At 36.3% G+C, this 21,649-nt stretch overlaps 1 protein-coding gene across 1 annotated transcript in view; it reads right to left on the bottom strand.

Annotated features, from left to right (window-relative positions):
• Nucleotides 1-21,649, bottom strand: part of LOC129236045 (bumetanide-sensitive sodium-(potassium)-chloride cotransporter) — a 51,852-nt gene that overhangs the window by 14,706 nt on the left and 15,497 nt on the right. Inside the window, exon 2 of the mRNA XM_054870233.1 lies at nucleotides 17,688-17,781. Within this exon, the coding sequence (XP_054726208.1) occupies nucleotides 17,688-17,781 (94 nt within the window). The remainder of the gene's footprint in view (nucleotides 1-17,687; nucleotides 17,782-21,649) is intronic.

The following is a 21,649-nucleotide window of genomic DNA, read 5'->3' as shown; positions in this document are numbered from 1 at the left end:
GATTGCATGAAAACTGTACATATGTATATGTGGGCATGTACTTATGTATCTATGTATGTATGGTATGTTTGTATGCACAAATTTGTTTTTCAGGTTATAAACCCATAAAAATCTGATTGCTGATAATTAGATGGGCAAATGTATGCATTTGAATTTCTTTGGAAATAATTTTGGCAATATGGCTCGAAGTCATATATATACAATACTTATGTATGTGTGTACGCATGTGTGTTCGAATATACTCATATTACCTCGCAGATAGATAGTTGGCATTCCGCTAACGATAATTAATTTTAATTTGACAATTTCCATCTCTGGTTGATTATTGGTGCGAAACAATAAACAAAATTCGAAAATAAATATTACTGCATTTGGATGTGTATGTATGGATGTATATTGGCAAATTGAGAAAAAAAACAATATGTTGTTAAAAAATGGTAAATACATACATGCAAAATATTATTAATGCTTTTCATCCGGAGGTTGACTTCGTAAAATATTGTCAAGTAAAATACTCCGTTCATCAAATCATTTCAACTGCTAGGCAACGAGAGTCCACGAGAGTCGTTCTCACGAAAGTCGGTTCTATGTTATCGGAATGACCCGGATTTATATCCAGCCAAGGACTGTCACTGCAGCAGCATTTCCCGTGCATGTATGGGGAATGCTTAGGCTGCTACAGCAACAGCAACAACAACAAAGAGGGTGTATCCCATCAGAATCCGCAGTTCTCTATGAGCCTGGTGACCGTTCGTTCAATATTTTATGAATGATTATAAACTTTCACCTTGATCGCCACAAAGTAGAGTTTCAGGGCTAGCTACTCTGCCCTTAGAATAGGAATTAACATAAGTTGGATTTTAAGCAGTGTCCAGTTTTACGGATACGTTTTCGATATTTCGAAAGTATAGTATCTTAAGAATATACTTTGAAATTTTCATGCGGAAATTCCCAATATTATAGCTTCTACAGTCCATTAACTAGGTGGAGAGCGGTCCGCGCACTCCTGTACCTGAAACTTTAAACTCGTTTTTCTCGAAACTACTTTCTCCGGCGCGGTCTGCATGATAACTCATACAGTTTTTAATATTTTTTGAGGCGGTTTTTTTTTAATATTCGAAAGTGTTTTCTCTATAGATTTGGTTTTTGATATTTTTATTATAAAAATTTATAAACATAATTAAAGTGTGACACTTATGACGTAAAACGCATACTTTTTTTAAATGCCGTAAATTGCAAAGTTTTTCGAAATTCAAAAACTACTACGATAACTACAACTTTATTTTACAAGAATTTTTTTTACTTTTTACAGATCCATCAACATTTCAAAGAGAAATGATGCAGACCATGGAGCAACTTTTTTTCATTGTACTTTGGGTCACGTGATTTTTTAAATACTAATTTTTGTAAAGAAAAAATAAAATAAATAAATTAATTAAAATAAATTTGTTTATAAAGTTTAAGTACTAATGAACGCATTGTATACAATTTTTTTATATATATTTCTATTGTTATCCCTTCTAAAAACAGTTTTTCTTTTAGCGCTTTTTTCGCGCTGCTGGACGTATGCAACCCCTTAAGATGATTATCGATGCATTAACCTTTCACTGCTGAATAAAGGTATAAATTTATGGAATTTAATATGAAACTTAATCCTGATTAAAATATTAAATAATTAAGTTTAAATAAATTTTTTGTTAATTTTAATTTTTAATAAAAAATTATTGCACAGATGTTGAGAGAGCAAATGCAAGAGTATGCCATATTTTTTTTTCTTTTCAAATGCACCGGAGGAGTATCTTGAGAAATTCTTGGTAAGACATATGAAATATTAGATAAATTTTTGTGACTTTTTATGGGTCTCTTAAAACGGTATGAAGCATACATATATATGTACATATGTATATCCGTAATTCGCCAACGGTCATAATCTTATTTATGTGTGTGGTATGTGTCTTCTAGCGTCTCATATGCGCATGGGGGTATGCTACAAATATAAATACATTTATTTTACGATTCACTCTTTATAATATGCAAACTTTGCCATGTTATGTTAAGATTACATTACTTGCATATGTTAAGTTTGCATTGAATTTTCCATACCTTTTATTATAGAGTACAAATTATTCTCTCACATAACTGGTACTTAGTTAACTGTAATGTAAAGACTAAGATATAAGGAAGAGATTATTGTACATTAATTAGTTTTAGATTGGATTAATTAGCTTTAGCCGATAATTATAGGAGGGGACCTCAATTCGTAGGGAATGCAATGCTGAAGAAAGATTTTTTGAACGCGCTCAATTCTTTTTATCGAAAGTCAGTCGTAAGGTCTCCAAATGATAGAAGCGCACGCTAAGTGAGAATGAACAAGAGCCGTAAACAGTATCTTGTTGGTATATGGATCAGAAAATCGAATGTATTACGACGAATGAAGCCTACAACCGAGTATGATTTTAAAAGAATAAAATTTATGTGACTACTGAAAGAAACTTTGGGAGCGTGTCATTATTCTGTATTACAAAATTCTGGGTGACAAAATTCTGTACATTGCAAAAAAATTCTGCTGTTTAAAATTCTGCTTTTTTAAAATTCTGCTTTTTAAAATTCTGCTTTCTAAAATTCTACTTTATTCAAGTTTTGTGATTTTCGTCATACAAGAAGTAACAAAATAAACATTTATTCCATAAATATACATATGTATGTATATGTTTAAGCGATAACAATATTTTAGTTTAGCCAATTACAATATTTTTTGGAATTCTTTTTAAATATGTAGTGTGACTTAATTCATTTCTTTTCTTAATAATTCTTCGCAGCTGTTCGTTTTTTTAGAAGAGTTCTACGCAAAAATACTGTGGATTGCGTAGCCGGAGTTGGACTGATGAGGGTTATTTTTTTGAAGCGCGGCCGAAGGCCGCCCACGCGAAAAGAAGTTCTACGCAAAAATACTGCGGATTCTATCGAAACTGAAGAAAAAATTCTTATCATTTTTTATTTAATATCTCGAATGAAAATAAAAAATAATAATAATAATAAATTAAATAATTACATTACCTCTTTAACATTGTTAACATTATATTTTAATACAGAATTTTGTAATACAGAATTTTGAAAGCAGAATTTTAGAAAGCAGAATTTTAAAAAAGCAGAATTTTAAAAAAGCAGAATTTTAAAAAGCAGACTTTTAAAAAGCAGAATTTTGTTTTTAGAATTTTGTACATACAGAATTTCGACACCAACCCAGAAAATTTTGTATCACATAAAACTCCAAGGTCCTTAAACTTAAGTTGCAAGCTTGTTAAAGTGATACAAATGCGGTAAACAAGTACTTATGTATGTATGTACATTTGTATAAATTTGCATATGGTATTTATTTTTGACTAATTCGTAAATTCCCACTACATTTGGAACTATTATTATTACTCTAAATCAGCTCAAAAGCGACTTTGTTTGCACAGAAATTACCGCTAATAGTAAAACGATTACATTTGTACATCTATACCTACATACATACATACATACATGTAAATAAACGGGCACATGTATATGTGTTTTTGGTTTACAATATCAGCCAAATGTTACTCATACGTCATGTGCGACGTTGAGATTCGTTTGTAAATCGCGCGCTGATATGCATTGGACATTTTGTTTATTATTTTGTTGATTTTTCTGTTCCTAGTCTGTGTTTATCGATAACTTGGCATGTGATTTGCATGTGTGTGTGATTTTTATAGGTATGTATACTATGCGAAAATTTTCAACTTACTCATTAACAGTTGGCCACAGCGGAATTGAGGCAAATTTAAATTAATTAACGCAATGCTAATGAATTCTGATTAACATCGTTAGATCAGCGGGTATGAAAAGATCACTCGCATACTCACTTATTCGTTTACTCATCTAGCACATATTCTCATGTTACCTATTGTATTTGCTTTTTTTTTGTGCGCGCTTTCGTGATAATGATCATAACTACATAAACTGATTCGCACTGTGGTGCTTATAATTAGCTAAAGGAAATAAGCATTCGGGTAATGAAATGACAATTGTTGCATATTTTTCTATACACAAATGTGTAAATATTCTATATACGTAAGTATGTATGCGAGAATATACTTTTGCATGCGTATTTTTTTAGTTTCTATTTTTTTTACACTAAATTGCCTGCGCGTTTTAAATGATGGCAATTTGAAAATTTAATTGTGGGAGAGCAAAAAGCTGAAGTATCTGTCTTATTTTTGATTGCAATTTATGATTGTGTTTGCCGGTAAATTTTGGCGTATGCCGATGATATTGACATCATTGGCCTTAACAACCGCGCTGTTAGTTCTGCCTTCTCCAAACTGGATAAAGAGGCAAAGCGAATGGGTCTGGTGGTGAACGAGGACAAAACGAAGTACCTCCTGTCTTCAAACAAACAATCGGCGCACTCGCGTATCGGCACCCACGTCACTGTTGACAGTTATAATTTTGAGGTTGTAAAGGACTTCGTCTATTTAGGAACCAGCATTAACACCGATAACAATGCCAGCCTTGAAATCCAACGTAGAATCTCTCTTGCCAACAAGTGCTACTTTGGACTAAGTAGGCAACTGAGCAGTAAAGTCCTCTCTCGACGAACAAAACTAACACTCTACAAGACTCTCATCATGCCCGTCCTAACGTATGGCGCAGAAGCTTGGACGATGACAACATCCGATGAAGCGACGCTTGGAGTGTTCGAGAGAAATATTCTGCGTAAGATTTTTGGACCTTTGCACGTTGGCAACGGCGAATATCGCAGACGATGGAACGATGAGCTGTATGAGCTTTACGACGACATAGACATAGCGCAGCGAATAAAGATCCAGCGGCTACGTTGGCTGGGTCATGTCGTCCGAATGGATACAAACGCTCCGGCTTTCAAAGTATTCGATGCGGTACCAGCTGGTGGTAGCAGAGGAAGAGGGCGGCCTCCTCTGCGTTGGAAAGATCAGGTGGAGAAGGACTTGGCTTCACTTGGTGTGTCCAACTGGCGCCGGTTAGCACGAGAAAGAAACGACTGGCGCGCTTTGTTAAACTCGGCCAAAATCGTGTAAGCGGTTATAGCGCCAATTAAGAAGAAGAAGTTTGCCGGTAAATGAGCTTGGAAATAAATTATCTTCCAACACTTGCGTATACTATGATTTATCTGCTCCAGGAGGCAGGGGCAGGGGCTTAGACCAATTGTAAATCGGATCGAAAGAGTAATTCCTCGATGTTCTCTTAGCTGAAGAGGCAGTCCGTTGCGCAGAGTATTGAAGTGTAAAAGACCAGAGTGGGTGTACATGGAGAGCTGACTAAACCAAGTGACCATGCGAAGTCTGCTTGCAACTCAAGACACTCGTCCTACTCCGAGTAGAAACTGCCTTTCATCGTCAATCTCAACATGAGTCTAACACCATTCTACGTCATGCTTGTTGGAAGATGCATCACAGCCACACGCACCTTGGAAAGAGTGGGGATCAAGAGAGCAACTCCAATACCTCTTTTGCCCCAAAAAGCTCTACAAGACGCTCATCTTACCACTGCTACTCTATGAGTTATGACGCAGACTGATGCAGCTGCTCTTGGGGTATTTGAGAGAAATATACTTCGGAAAATCTTCGGTCCTCTTCGTGTTGGCGATAACTACTACCGCCGAACGAGCCACAAGCTTTATGTGCTTTACGACGGTGTGGACATAGTTAAGCGTATCAATATTCAGCGCATGGCCTGGCTGGTCACGTCGAGCGTCTGGATGCAGAGGCTCCAGCAAAGATGGCAAGCGTCGTAGGCGAAGAGCATGCCTCCGATGGAAGGACCAAGTCGAAGGAACCCTACCATCGCTTGGTGTAACAAATTGGAGAAGGCGCACATAAAGCAGAGACGCCTGGCGCGTGTTGTTGCAGTCGTCCTTAATCTGGTGGCGGGTTGTGACCCTTGATCAGGTCATGATCAGGTCATATAAGTAAGTAAATAAGTAGGTAAACTCGGAAGCCCTAATGGAAATCCACATAACGGCAGTACTTAAAAATACCTCTTAGAAATACAAACGTTGGGTGGCTTAAACATCGTTCAAAGCGTCACAGATGAAGCTGCGTTAGCTTTCTGTGCTGAATCGGAATAAAAAAACTCTGCAGGGAGTGCAGTAGCTTGACTGCTTTTATTGGGCTCGATATAAACTCACCAAACTCAGCACCTATTAGGCATAAAAACTATAGCTTTGAGTGGTTTCGAAGTTGATTTGGTTTCAGAAACGAAATATATAGGTGTCACTTTCGACGCTCAACTACATTGACTCTAGTGGATTTGCTGCTTAAATGTCCTGCTGGGAAATCCAGGGGCTGCAGCCGCCGGACTCTAAGATGGATTTATTCTATGATCGTAAAAAACTTAATAACTTCCATGCGCTTCAGGGGCCTGTGTTTCTAAAATCAACATATCACCACTAAATCGATCATAAAGCAAGCTTCAAAGTTTGACAGCTGTGTGTATGTATATAAGAACATTTTTTAAATTGTTTACAATTGTTTTTATACATATACATTGCTATGCACATACAAGGTGGCGCAAAATTAATTAATTTTGTTTTTGAATACATTTTTACAAAAAAAAAAAAAATTATTTTGACCATTTTTTTTTTGTGGGCTGAGAGCTTTTTTAACGAACCTCGAATGGTCAAAAAAATTTTAATTTTTTAACAATGGATCAAAAAATAAAATACTGAAAACAAAAATAAAAAATCTTTTTTCGTTTCTGTTTTACAGCTTTTAAAGAAACACCCAAAAAACACAATTTCCAATGAGGCGTGGGTCTTTAATATTTATGTTTAAACTTTAAGCTAAAATTTTCGGAGATGGGTGGCAAAAGTAATGGAGAGGAGTTGTTCAAATTCAATTTCTAAATGAAGTGTAGTTCTTCCTCTTCCTGATTGGCGCGATAACCGCTTACGCGATGTTGGTCGAGTTTAACAAAGCGCACCAGTTATTTCTTTGTCATGCTAACCGGCGCCAGTTGATTACATCAAGTGAAGCCAAGTTCTTCTCCACCATATCTTTCCAACGCAGAGGACGCCTTCCTGTTCCTCTGCTACCACCATTTTTGACCGCATCGAATGTATTCGGATCCTAAGTGTTTCTATTCATGCGGACGACATGACGGAGACAACGGAGTCAGTAGATCTTTATTCGCTGTACTGAATCTATGTCGTCCTCAAGCTCATACGGCTCATTGTTCCATCGCCTACGATACCCGCTGTCGCCAACGTGTAAATCTTCCGCAGAATCTGGGTAATGTCTTTAACAAATTATGCGAGTAGAGAGAGGAAAGGCAAACATTTTCAGAAAATAATTCGTCTCAAGAAACGAGTCTCCAAATTTATTAAAAAATAGACTTGCATGTCCATTAACACCAAATGAAAATAGGGTATAAGGCGTGTTTTACGAAAATGATTCTCATGGTAAACTCCCTACTTATGGGTAGTGTTTAAGTTAAACTCCAAAATGACGCAGAACACGAGTTTATAGCGCAATCTGAATAAAATATACAATGTACATTTATTTGATACCCATATTGTGGTATTTTATTAAATTTACAAATGACTTAAACCATAAACGTCTATCAAAGCTCTGCCGCCTAGGTACAACAAATTTTCGCCTGCATAAAAGGCCTAAGCAAGCAATCAGGGCACGAGTTGATTTACTGATAATTATAACAACTTTTTGTGTGATACAGAGATAAGTCAATTAGAGTGTTTATGGCAGGCACTTCCAAAAGTCTGCTTGTTTTATGTATTTTTTTATATTTCAAGTTCATATTAATCAGGTTTGAAAGAGCTGATAATAGTTGAAAAGTTGAAATATTTAGTTGAAAATCCAAAGCGTTTCATTTGATGAATTAGTGAATTTCGAGTATTAGATATATTACAATTTTGAGGAATGTCCAGGTTTTAACTGGACAGAACTGCTATCAATTTGTCAATTTTAAGTGACATTTATTTTCAACAACAAATTCGCTGAATTCAATGAAATCTATAAGACAACTAAAACCATTAGCTATGTATTTAGATGTATGGCCTTAAACAAATCACCTATAATTGATTATTTTTAATAATTTGTTATGTTTTGTGAAAGCATTTTAGCTTTGCATATTCCATTGACATAATTATGGAGAAAATGACTTAACTAAACTAAACCTATGACTAAACAGAGGAAGTAATTTGGCCCAACAGGTTTCATTTAAATTCATTTTATTAAATCAATGGCTACAGAACTTTACAGGCTAGCGGTAGAAAATACAGATAATACGTAAAAAAAGACTTAAAAGTAGACATACATATAATTTCCAATTCGTTTAATTTAATATAGCATATGACGGGACTGTCACATCTTGCAGAGGAATGCAATTTTACCTACAGCTAATGTAAAGGTTAATAACATCTCTCATAAAAAGGCATTGTAAACTAACAGTACAGATCAACAGCATCAACGGAGGCGTAACAGAGTTTCAATGGAAGATTTAAAAATCAATATTTCAATATGAGATTTTATTACACTCCAAAAGTGCTCTAGTCATAGGAGTATGAGAAAAACGTTGGCTGTTAGCACATGGAGATAAACTGGATTTTGAGCATGAAAAGTTTTGCAGCGTATATTAAAACTTATCAACCCGAGAAGTTCACAACAGTCTATGGAATCACTGATTACGTCGTAAATGAATGTAAGAGGCTGGATTATTCTTCTGCTTTCAAGTGTCTTTAAACTTAAACTAATCAACATACAGCCTGAACTATAAGAGTAAGAGGGAAGTGGTTTTGCAAATTTTATTGGTTTGAGTGCAAAATGAATAAATTTACAATGTAACCTTTCTATTCTAGTAGCATGGCAATTATAGATCGGATTCCATATAATGGTGGTTTACTCGAGTTTTGAACGGACTGAAGAGTTGTACAGAAGCTTCCTGGTCTTTCGGATCTTTTAAATCGTTTGAGCAGCGTAAAAATGCTGAATTATTGTAAACCTTTGGAAGGACACAACGTAAAGGATTTTTGAACGTAAAACGTTTATTGAACACAACTGCAAGATTAACAAAGATATTAAGATTTATTACTTGTATACTTCAAAAGTTAGTCACTATCGCTTATACATATCTACATTTTTGTATGTAAAGTGAGAAATAATATTACAGGGTGGCTGATGAATTTTGCTACATTAAGAAACTCAAATAACTTTTTTTTTAGTGTATGGAATTCATTTATTTTTTTTTTAAGTTGAAGGCCATTAAATTTTATTAAATGTAGCTTAACTAGTTTTAAAAATAATTGAATTTAAATGCCCCCATGCTCGTTGACACAAGTGCGGCATCTTAGTAAAAAGTTATTCATTGCTGCTTTGAGAGTTGCGACAGGAATAGCCGCAATTGTTGCCCGAATGGATTGTTTTAGTTCATCCAAATTTGTTGGCTTTGTTTTATAAACTTCTTGTTTACATAAACCCCACAAGAAAAAGTCAGGTGCAGTAAGGTCAGGCGACCTGGGGGCCAACGAAATTCGGAGTTTCTTGAAATCAGTTTATTGGGAAATTTTCGTCGCAACTCTATCATAACAGTCTGGGCTATGTGAGACGTTGCCCCATCTTGTTGAAACCACACAGAGTTGAAAGGAATTCTCTTTCGGCGTAGTTCTGGATAAAAAAATTCTTTCAGCATTTTCAAATAACGGTCTCCAGTAACCGTAACGGTGTGACCATTTTCTTCAAAAAAATAAGGCCCGACAATACAGCGTGAAGAAACCGCACACCACACTGTCACGCGAAGAGGATGCAATTCCGTCTCGTGGAGTATCTGTGGGTTAGAAGTACTCCATATTCGACAATTTTGTTTGTTCACATTGTCGTTTAAATCGAAATGGGCCTCATCAGACATGAAAAGGCAGTTTAACATGTTTTGGTCTTCTTCCACCATTTGCAGGATCTTCTGGCAAAATTCCAAGCGAATCGGCAAGTCTGCTGCATTCAGTTTGTTAACCATTTGAATTTTGTAGGGAAATAAGTCTAAATCTTTGTGCATTATTGTTTGCAAAGACTGTCGGCTGACACCAAGTTGAGCAGATAAGCTTCTTGTTGAAACCCTTGGATTGCTTTGTATAGCTGCAGCTACAGCAGCGATCGTTTCCTCCGTCCGAACTGGTGGGTTTCAATGATAAGGCCTTCTTGCGACTGTTCCTTGCTCAGCAAAATTATTCACCAGTCTCATTATGGTCCATCTGCTCGGGGGATCGCCGCCAAACATCCGCCTGTACTCTCTCTGTACCAAAACTACGGACTCCAGTGCGTGATAGCGGCGGACTATCCAAATTCTTGTTTGCGTGTCCCAGTTATCCATTTTAATAAATTTTAAAGATCAATCTGCAAATTAAAACACAAATGGAACAGATAACTTAAAAAGAAAAAAAGTTATTCAATTTTTTTTTGGTAGCGGCTTTCATCAGCCACCCTGTATTTACAACTCCTAATGTTGGGCTGGGCACAAGGAAGTGAAGGCTATGACGGCAGAGAACAGGCGGACTATCTAGCGAAATTAGACGCTACTTCAAAATTCCATTGTTCAGAATACTTTTGTGGGCTTTGGTGAGCCCACATAAAGGCAATTATCAAAGACTGGAAAGACAGAGAGAAATTATGGAGAGTTAAGGCAGTCTGAGAAAGGCTAAACAGTTTAGCATTCTCTCCCGAAGAGAACCCAATAGGATCTTAAACCTGGATAGGGAGGCTTATGAGCTCCCACTGGACACTATACGAAACATTGTAGTATTCGTTATCAATTCTTGGCTCTGCCTGAAAACAAAAATGACTAGGACATCATGCGGACTGCGTCGTTCGTGTCGGTTGGACGGGAGGCAGGTATGTAACTGTTGGGTTTAATAATTTTTTAGCTTGTCTATCTCTTGTGTACGGTATCTAACTCGCTTTTATTGATAAATATGATTCTTTTCTGCTAAGTATTAAGTACTTTTTTGTTATACAAAACCAATATCGATATCAAAACCAATTTAAAATTTATTTTCACTTTGAAAAGAGTTTCAATGTCATTTAATTTTTGTTTCAAAATTTCTATTATACAATTTTTGTTTGTTTTGTTTTTATATTGCATTTATATTTGATTTCACACTTGTCCACACATCTACCCTATCAATCTAGTTATATCTGGTTCTGTCAGTCATCGAACATACCTACTCGTATTGCTGGCATGTCTGATATTGCTGTATTATTATTATTGTTTTTTCTTTGCTCTAACAGTTACTGCTTTGCTTTGATGTTATCGACCAACATCACTCAGTCAATGTGCTGTGCTATTGTTGTACCACGTTGTTGTATTCACGTTATTCGCTCTTATAATGAGAATGAGAATCGTAGAAATGCCACAGGTAGCTGGAAGAGTGTTGGTAGCGGCACCTGCTACTGTTTACATACATAAAATATTTTACAAGTCTATTGCATTCTGATTATCAACAGACAACCTGAAACGACTTGTATGAGTGAATTGTCATTTACGACCTTTTTGGTTAAAACAAACGAACTTTTTATTAAGTTTATTGACGTTAAACTTCAGTAAATTTTAACTTGTAATAATTTATGAGGCTACTGTTAAACTGTGTATGACATTACTCTCAAGTATAAGCTAACTTAGGTTTTATTCGAACTGAGTTTTGTTACATTTATTGCTGGAAATATATGATAATATCTTCTGTAGTAATACTCTTCTGCTCTGTAATACTCGCATATGGAGTGAAATTTTTATTTCTTGGTATTTAAACTTGTTTGTTGTATTATAAATTTAATTTATTTCTTAAAGTGATTTCTTTGACTTTTCTTGTGTGTAGTACATATTCCAAAACAACCATTATGACTTCGAAGAAATGGCTAGACTAGAAACACAAACAGATCACTTCAACTACAGATTGTAAATTTTAATATTTCGATACGCTTTTCGACTTTTATTCGTTTCTGTCATATAAAATGCTCGCTATTGCGAAAGTTGTATGTTCGAAGTGCCTTCGAAAAAATGATTGCTAAATGAACGCATTGGGAATTGATTGTTGGTAATTCTAAGCTAATATTTGGCAATGCTGCGACAGGGGGTTTTTGTGAATCAAAGATTTCATTTGAAATCACAGAATTAGACGTAAATTAATTAATGTGATGAAATATTATTTGTATTCGGGTCAATAGCTAGCAGGCATGAAACTAATGTTGAGAAAATTTGTAGGGAGTCGGATTATCTCACTAAAAAAAAAAGTATAGTTAAACCTCGATTAAACGACGTTTATAAAATTATTATATTATATGTACTATTAAAATAATAGATTATAATTATATCAATATAATACATAATAATATAATATAATAATAGATTATAATAATATCAAAACCTCGATTCAACGAAAAATGCAAAATTTTCGAAAAAAATCGTTATAAGTGTAATTTCGTTTATTTTATATCCGCACACTTTTGCCCAAAGATATTATAATTTTTTTTTCGTTTTTACTTCAAGATCAAACAATAAAGAAAAAATGCACAGTTTGATTTGTTATTGCATAAAGCATTAATAGTTTTCGATTGATCCAAAAATATTCTGTTATTTCGTTTGTTCAATTTGAATACGAGGTTCGTAGGAATCCGTGCAAAGTCAGAGAGGTGATTAACAATCTAGAACCGCGTTGGACGAAGTGTTTTAAGCCTAAAACGAGACTATAAGGAGAAAGCAGACAAATAAAAAAAGGTTTATCCCATACATGTTTTACATGGAGAGCCCCCAGTCGTTTACCCCAAACAATTAAGAAATTTCTATTTTTGTACGGACTTGTCAAATCACCCTCGTAAAACAATCAATCGATTTTTTCACATGTGTCAAATCCTCAAATATGTACGCTATGATCAAAAAGTTACGGGAATGTTTAATTTAAACGAACCGCGCACGTGGGACCGTCACTATTTATCCGTTTTGAAGCGTTTGAGAGATGCTGTACATCGCAAACGGCCGGAAATCTGGGCAAAAAATGATAACGCAAGCCCGAGCCCAAATTGTGCTGGATTATTTGATCGTCGGCCTACCAGGGGGAATGGAGGACTGGATTAAATGTTAGCACATGTGAAGGAGATAAAATAAATTTGCCTGAAATTTAACTCTGTTTTGTTTTATTTAAACATTCCCGGTACTTTCAAATTATAGGGTAAGTACAGGGTGACCGACGGGAATCTGACGTTTTTGGAATGGCTAGTACTCTGCCGGTGAGAGGAGTAGGGAGGCGAATTACAAGCCAGTAATCTCGCCATTCGATGCCGTTTCAGTAGCTATGGAGCGGTGGACGGTTGAACATCGCATGTTTGCGTATGACGCATTTGTGCAGAATGGCGGGTCTGTTATTACCGTGCAGGGACTTTTTCGTGTGCGTTTCAAATGTTGAACTGATGATTCGTGTGATGGCCAATATTTGGAGAAGGCTGGAAAACTGCATTCAGGAGGATGGGCACCATTTACCCGACGTAATTTTTCACAAATAATATTCATCTTCAAATGGCATGTCATGACAAAGAATTTTGTGTATTAAAATAAAATATTTCATTTAAAATAACTGTGTACTGTTCATTTCAAAAACGTCAGATTCCCATCGGTCACCCTGTATAATGCGGTGTGGAATGCTTGGCTTCGAAAAAAAAGTTTGGAGCTTTTTGATTGCAGTTTTGTCGTGCAGGTAGAACGACTTGCGCTTTATTGAATAACTTATTTTGAGAACAATTAAAACAAGTCTGATAATGTGCACTTAATGCACTACTACACTATCCTACTTTATTAAGTAGAATCCATAATGGATAGGTCACCCATTGAGAAAACCACCAGATCGCATCACGAGAATGGCACTGGACTGGAACCCGAAAGGGAGCAGAGGTCGCGGTCGACCAAAAAACACTTGGATCGACCTTCTCCAAGCGCGAACTAGCAGATGCTGACATCTCATGGGACGGTGCAAAAATTACAGCACTGAACCGTGTACGATGGAAGAGTCTTATCGAGGCCCTATGCACCCGAGAGGAATGAACAAGAAAAAAAAAATCAGAATTCGCTATGTAGAGGTATTTGAGTGGACATTTCGTAATACTCGTATAGAGGCTTTTGCAAACGGGACTCTAATAGTCAAATATTCAGAATCGTGCACAGGCTTTTGATAACAAGACTTCAACCATCAACATATTCGAAAGGTCTTCATGCTCGAACCTTTTTCGTTATATCTATGGAGCATTTTTGTAAGTAACGAGATTCTTTCTTTCCTCGTTGTATTGAGGTTTCATTGTAGTTGTATGTCACATATCTACATACATAGTGACATAGAATAGCTCTTGAGAATCGATTGCTAATTGGACATTCATTAATTACGATATTTCAACGATAAAGTAGATATTGAACCCATCAACTTAAAATTAATCGATCAACCTAATGTTTGAAATATTCGTGTAGAAAAATGTTGAGTTTGACTTACATTCGTTCAACATTTTTGAGGTCACTCTAGAGATAATTTTCTTTTATTAACCGTTTACCTTAACCGTATTCGTAAAATTAATGTTTTTTTATTTATTTAATATTTGCAACAAATTCACGCTCAAGCACACTTGGCACTACACATATGTATGTATGTGTGTAAGTTCGTTTGTGCATATCCATACACACATATGCACATCTACAAATGTAAAATTATTAACTAATCAAAATGAACTGAAGTGCAATTGGCACTTCATTTAAGCGTCTAGAGCCTGGCAAATATTTTGAGGATTACTGGACTAAACCAGTATAAACATCTGAAGGGGTTCTGGGTATTTGTCACACACATACATACACATATTATATTGAAACGTATGTGTTTGAGTGAATAATATTTTATTTATCTGTAGTATTAGATAATACCCGGAGCACTTGCGGCGTCTCATAAATGAATTTAAGAGTAACAAATTTTATCCAAACTAAAATGTAAATTTGACGTTTGCAGCCACCAGAAACCCTCTTCTTTAAGTCCGCAGTCGAATGGATTTGTGCGTGACTACTATTTGGTAGGATCCGGGCTTGAAATTTATTAAGGGCATAAAAACACCTCGGAGTCTATTTCTGGCATGAAAAAGCTTGTCATACAAACCCAGCCACACAAATAGAAGGAAAAGCTTGGCCAAATATCCAATAAAGGTTGAATTCACAAATTACAGTGCACGCGCAATAATATAAACACCCCCAAATACAAGGTGGCACAAAATAAGTCATCCTATTTTTGTTAAAATTTTTCGTTTCATAAAAAATGGAATGGAAATTAATCTTCCGATAGAGTGATTAATTTTGCGCCACCATGTATGAACAATTCTTATTTAGCTTTGCCTCCTTCAAAGAGTGAACAAGACTTTGAAGCTCTAAAAGATATTTATATAAATGCTTCTTCTTCTTATTATTAATTGACGCGACAATCGCTTACGCGATTTTGGCCGAATTCAACAAAGCGCGCCAGTCGTCTCTTTCTCGTGTTAACCGGCGCCAGTTGGACACACCAAGTGAAGCCAAGTCCTTTTCCACCTTTCCCTGATCTTTCCAACGCAGAGGAGGCTTTCCTCTTCCTCTGCTACCACCATCTTTGCCCGCATCGAATATATTCAGTGCCGGAGCGTTTTTACCCATTCGAACGATATGACCCAGCCAGGGTAGCCGCTGGATCTTTATTCACTGCGCTATGTCATCGTTCCATATTCGCCATTGCCAACGTGCAAAGGTCCAAAAATCTTGCGCAGAATCTTTTTCTCAAACACTCCAAGCGTCGCTTCATCGGATGTTGTCATCGTCCACGCTTCTGCGCCATACGATAGGACGGGCATGATGAGAGCCTTGTAGAGTGTTTGTTTGTTGTTTGTATGAATGCTTTCGTATCATACAATGCATAAATAAATTAAATTTTTCGAGTTTCTGAGTTCAAGGAATCTCGTAATATTGAGCAATGTGCGTGTTTGACTTAGGTAGGTAGAAATGGCAGTCGGTCTGAAAACCAACTCACTTAGATCGTTGCCGATCCATTGTGATACCACATTACCAGTTAATCTGCTACTACTCGTTAAACCATTTAGTTTTAAGTACAAACCCATTAATCTGGTTGACACTTATATCCCTAAGGCCATCAGTATCATTCAAGAACGATGAGTCAAAGTATCTAACCCGTACATGAAGCACGGGACACTACAGAGAAGATGTCTGACAGATTCTTTCTCCTCCTCATTCTTGCAGCTTTTGCAATAGTCAAAATGAGATACGTTCCATCTTTCAGCATGTCGGCCTAGGAGATCGTAGCCGGTGTTCAAAGCAACTAACATATAGCCGTTTTTTCTTGACCGATTAAGTAGCGTCCTTGAGCGCCTGACGTCCAATTTTGGGCAGATTAATTTTGTCACATTACATGGCAGGCCATCAACTTATGTCATGTTGGCTGAAGTGACAATGCTACTTGCACCACGCAGTTTGTAGGTTGAGAGGTGGGATACCTACAATCTACACACCAAGAGAGAGGCGAGTGGTGGTACCCTTTCTCGCTGATTTGTCTGTATTACAAGTTCCTAGTATGTCACTATCCCCTAACACCAATATCAAATGGATGCGAAAATATTCCGCCATCTAATTTTTTATAGATATTTTTTAGGAATTTTTTTATAAGAAAATAAAATGCGATCGTTTTGATCTTACAATGGGAAAAATTAATTCGAAAATAATAAAATGGCGAACTTTTGAAAAAAAAGGTATGTTTTTCGGGTAGAAATCAGACCACCTATTTTTTTTTTGTAAAACGTTTACTTTGGTGCCACAGTACTACAAAAAAATATGTAAAAAAAGTATACTATTTGATGTCAATAATAACATACTATAAAATCAAAACGATCGCATTTTATTTTCTTAAAAAAAAAACTCCTAAAAAATATGTATAAAAACTGAGTATTTTACCAGACTACTATCTTAAGAGATGCCCGGTATTTGCGGACATGATGGAAATAGTGACGACTTTACCAAGAGATTTAATCGCCACTTGGCTATAACTAGCCGGCTACCCCATTAATTGCTAGAATTTCAGCCTGAAATACGCTACAGTGTTTAGGAAGACGAGCCGAAATGCTTACTTTTGGCTACTTACAGTAGACACCAAAGCCAACTTTCCGACCAGGTATACTGTCAACCCACTCACGTCTACCTGGAATTCCAGTACTAAACAACCTATTAAAGTATAGTTCATTCAAACAATGTTGTTGGGCTTACAAAATGGAAGTTCGCGGCTATTCAGGTCATAAGCCTGTAGTTTGGGGATGGGATGGTTTGATTTTTGATATGAGCTGTAAACAGTTTTGGTAATTCAGAGTGGGCTAAATAAGCGACATAAACGTACTTAGACGCATAAAAGCAGAAGTGGTCTTTCAGTAGTTGTGAAAGTAGAAGAAACAGAAAAAAAATGACTGATTTTTTTTGCAGATGCTTAACGGCTTGCATTCTTTTGCATGTATGACGAATTTGATTCAAAGAATTTTGCAATATGCGATACTCATTCGCTAGTTAGTATCAGTCTAAGTGTTTGATGTACTTAAAATTATGATGCATAGTATTTTTTCGTTTTATTGGCTTACCTGCTCTTGCAACTCGCCGTGCAGCTCACCAATCGATGGCCGCTTCATATTGCGCTTTGATATTCTGTAATTATCTAATCTCGGCAACGCTTCCCTACAAAAGAAAATTCATGTGATTTGTGAGTATAAGTTTCAGGCACCTTAAAAGCAAATTTTTAATAATTATTGAATAATCTAGTACGAGTATAATAATAAAAATGTAACTTAAGAACTTAGCCGAGTTTATTCAGATTTACCCTTTAGTAAAGGGCGCATTACTTATTTCTAAAGAAATATTTAAGCTGTTAATCATTCCTAGCTGTAGCTTGAGAATACCAATACTATATTTGATATTTTAAAGATCTTCAGCCAACACGAGATGGGTTGATAGTCTATCCTGTTATATGCCGCTCCCATTTGGTCCCAAGCCCGAGAAACACACCTACGATGGGCCAGACAGGTTTATAGGGGGAGTGCTTTGCGAGTACCCTGTGCATACCGGACAGTATCGGATGATGCAATTGCGTGATTGCAGGGAAAATTCTACTGAATATCCGAGAGCTTGAACTAAACCGTCTCTATCCGAGGCAAGGTACAAAACCTACAAGCGACTAAAAGTTGGCATAGCGAATGGCGTCACTTGTCGAATGGCAACGAAGATGGGATCAATTTTCTAAAGGCCGGCGAAGACACGAAGAAGTGTTATGTGCATAGGTTTGGTCTCTCCGCTTCACCACTTTGCTCTACCTGCCCAGAGAAGGCTGAGACGCGCTGTCCAAGATTCGCAAGAGAACGTGAAGAGTTAGCCACTACCTTTGGAAGACAGCCAACCGTATTTCAGAGGAGGTCGACTCAGACATACCCACAACAGTTACAGACGCTTGAGTTGACGGCTCACGACCATATCATACGCATACAAGACGGTAATGCACATTACACTTTCGAAGTTCCATTTACTTCTAAATAGAGTAATGGAGACTATCAGCGACGTATAACCTCCATACGTAATAAGTAGAGAGCCTGGACGCAGGTTTCTTTTGTGGTTGTTATCCACAATCACGGCTCTACCCTCGAGTTAGTGCAAAAGCGGCCCCGGAGTGGAAGTTAGCCGAAGAGGGGAGGTCTGTTTTAGTAGCCCCATATATCATTGGCGAGACGGCATTAATTGAATGTTTCTGACATTTTTATCCTCCCCTCCCCACAAAAAAAAAAATGGGTTGATAGTTTGACATGTACCGCTACAAAAGGAATTTGGTCACAATGGGAAGTGAGGCGTTGAAAGGCGTTACTTAATCGGTTGAGCAAAAACGTCTCTACGCTCGCTGCTTTGATCACAGGCCACTTAATCGTAGATTGACATGCTGAAAGATTGAATGTAACTCATTTCAACTATCGCGATAGTTTGAGGAAACAAATAAGTAGATCGAATGTATGCTAACCTTAAATAGAACTGCTTTGCAACTTTGCCGGTAACTCGGTATTATGACTACAACGACTGTATGTAATGAAGACCTTCTGGCCGTCTAAATTTTATATAATTTTATTCCGCAGAACCGATCTTATCTCGCTAATAATGTCTATATTAGCTTCCAATTCGTTTATCGAGGCTGGTTTTTAGCATAGACTAGCAGGGTAATGTTGCTCCTAAAAAAGTAGTTCTGAGAGGTTCTATACTGTCCGATCACCAAAAGTTTGTTTCAGTTTTGCGCACTCTATCCCATGTTTCCATGATTTATCCCTTAGGTAAATGGTAGTCTAGCGTAAGTGCACTACCCTGCCATCACAGGGGATATGGTTCGAATTCCACGTAAAGCACGGTCCTCGCACTTTTCCAAATTTACTTACTTTCCCTGTTTCTAAAAAAACAAAAAAATCTCATTATTCAACCCCAAACTACTTATCCTTGCCATCCTTACTCCCGCACAATAAGTCAGCGCATTATTTGCATTGTGGCTGCTTAAACAAGCAAAAACAAAGAAAAACACACAGTTACACATTGCATCAGTGGCGCCAGTAAGAGAAAGCGGGCAATCACGGTAATAGCGCAGACACACCAAATTTGGCGAAGTCCTGAATCAACTGTGCTGCAATCCTTCTGCAGAACAATGTGAAACACAGATGGCGCTCTAAGCAGTAAGAAGGCGTTGTTCCTAAGCAACGACAGGTGGGCATCCCCCACTATTTAGGACTGGTAGCAACAGGCTAATCACTTACCCTGTCAAAATAGATTAACGAGACCAACGCAAGACGGAGTCTATGCTCCCGCGAGGAGTGAACAAGGGGGAAAAATGGCTTTGATGGACCAAATCAAAAAGACGCGAATAATTTACCTGGACGCGAATCAAACCATTCAGGTTAATGTTAGCTGCAACCTACTAATCATGCAGACAGCATACAAAACCATATAAATAAGTTTACTTTCTCATAATGCATTAGTAACCCTGCAGCTCGTGAGGTAAATACCACTGCATTTTCATCCCAGAAATGAAATGCGAAAAGCGTTGAAGAATGTCTTTAAAGCCACAATTTCTAAACTCTACTCGTGTTTACCTAAGTCTCTGCTTCGTAATTAGTCAAAGTAAATGCCATAAAAAAGCCAATTAATAGAGAGCTGATATGATAGGGATCCTCTTGGAAGTTTCAATGCGTCTAAAGGAGCATCCTTTATGTTTATTGACACCATAATTGAGGCGATTTATAAACGTGAGTGTCTTTTATTAATTCGGGATAATTGATTCTTAGTCAATTGCTTGCGAATAATAAAGTTGAGGCTGTATCTGATAGGCTCTTGAGCTCGCGAGCGAAAACAGCTTTTGCGCTTTCACATGTAAATATAGTATACACACACATAAATTAGATAAATGTATGTAGTGAACTAATGCTTTCTTCATAAAATTTGTAAAAGATGCTTTCCATTTCAATTCAACCGGGCTATTCGGGTCATGTTCTTCGATTTCGATGTAACTCAAATATGTTGCTCTCTGGTCAAAATAATGAGACACGTATTTTTTTGTTCGCCCGAAAAACATTTTTTTCAAGAGTTATCGGCAATTTTGTTTTTCGGCTCAAATTCGATTTTTTTTAATTATGTAAGAAAAATTTTTTTTTAAATGCCCATAACTTAGTCAAAAATGAACCGATTTTAATAATTCTGGGTTCAGAATGATCGTAATTACTTACACGACCGACTTCATGTAGAAACAATTGCAAAAAAGTAGTTGAAAATTTTTTATTTAGCAAAAAAGAAAAAAAATTTAAATTTTTTCGAAATTCAATATTTCAAAAAGTGTATTTTTGTTTTTTTTATAACTTTTTTTAAATCAAAAGGACATCTCAAACTTTAATTGAGCTGAATGCCTAGTAGCTAAAATGCGTTGTTTTTGAGTAATGAATTTTTGAGTAAAAAACCTGTTTCGCCCTTTTTGTTTTTTGCAAAATAAAAAATTTTCAACTATCTTTATGCAACTGTTTCTACATGAAATCGCTCGTATAAGTAATGACGATCATTTTGAACCCAAAATTATTAAAATCGGTTAATTTTTGACTAAGTTATGAGCATTTAAAAAAAAAATTTTCTTATATTATTAAAAAAAATCGATTTTGAGCCGAAAAACAAAATTGCCAATAAAGCTTGAAAAAAAATTTTTCGGGCGAACAAAAAAATACGTGTCTCATTATTTTGACCAGAGAGCAACATATTTGAGTTACATCGAAATAGAAGAACATGTCCCGAATAGCCTTTTTGAATTGAAATGGAAAGAATCTATATAAGAAATTTTTTTTTAATTACTCATAACTTAGTCAAAAATAAGCCGATTTGAATGATTCTGGGTTCAAAATAATTGTAATTACTTACACAAGCGACTTCATGCAGAAACAATTGCAATAAAGAAGTTGAAAATGTTTTATTTTGCAAAAAACAAAAAGTGCGAAACACGGTTTTTTACTCAAAAATTCATTACTCAAAAACAACGCATTTTAGC

Source organism: Anastrepha obliqua, chromosome 1 (assembly GCF_027943255.1).
Source record: "Anastrepha obliqua isolate idAnaObli1 chromosome 1, idAnaObli1_1.0, whole genome shotgun sequence".
In the NCBI taxonomy this organism is placed as follows: domain Eukaryota; kingdom Metazoa; phylum Arthropoda; class Insecta; order Diptera; family Tephritidae; genus Anastrepha; species Anastrepha obliqua.
The sequence above is the reverse complement of the archived record's forward strand: the minus strand, read 5'-3'. Positions and strand labels throughout refer to the sequence as shown.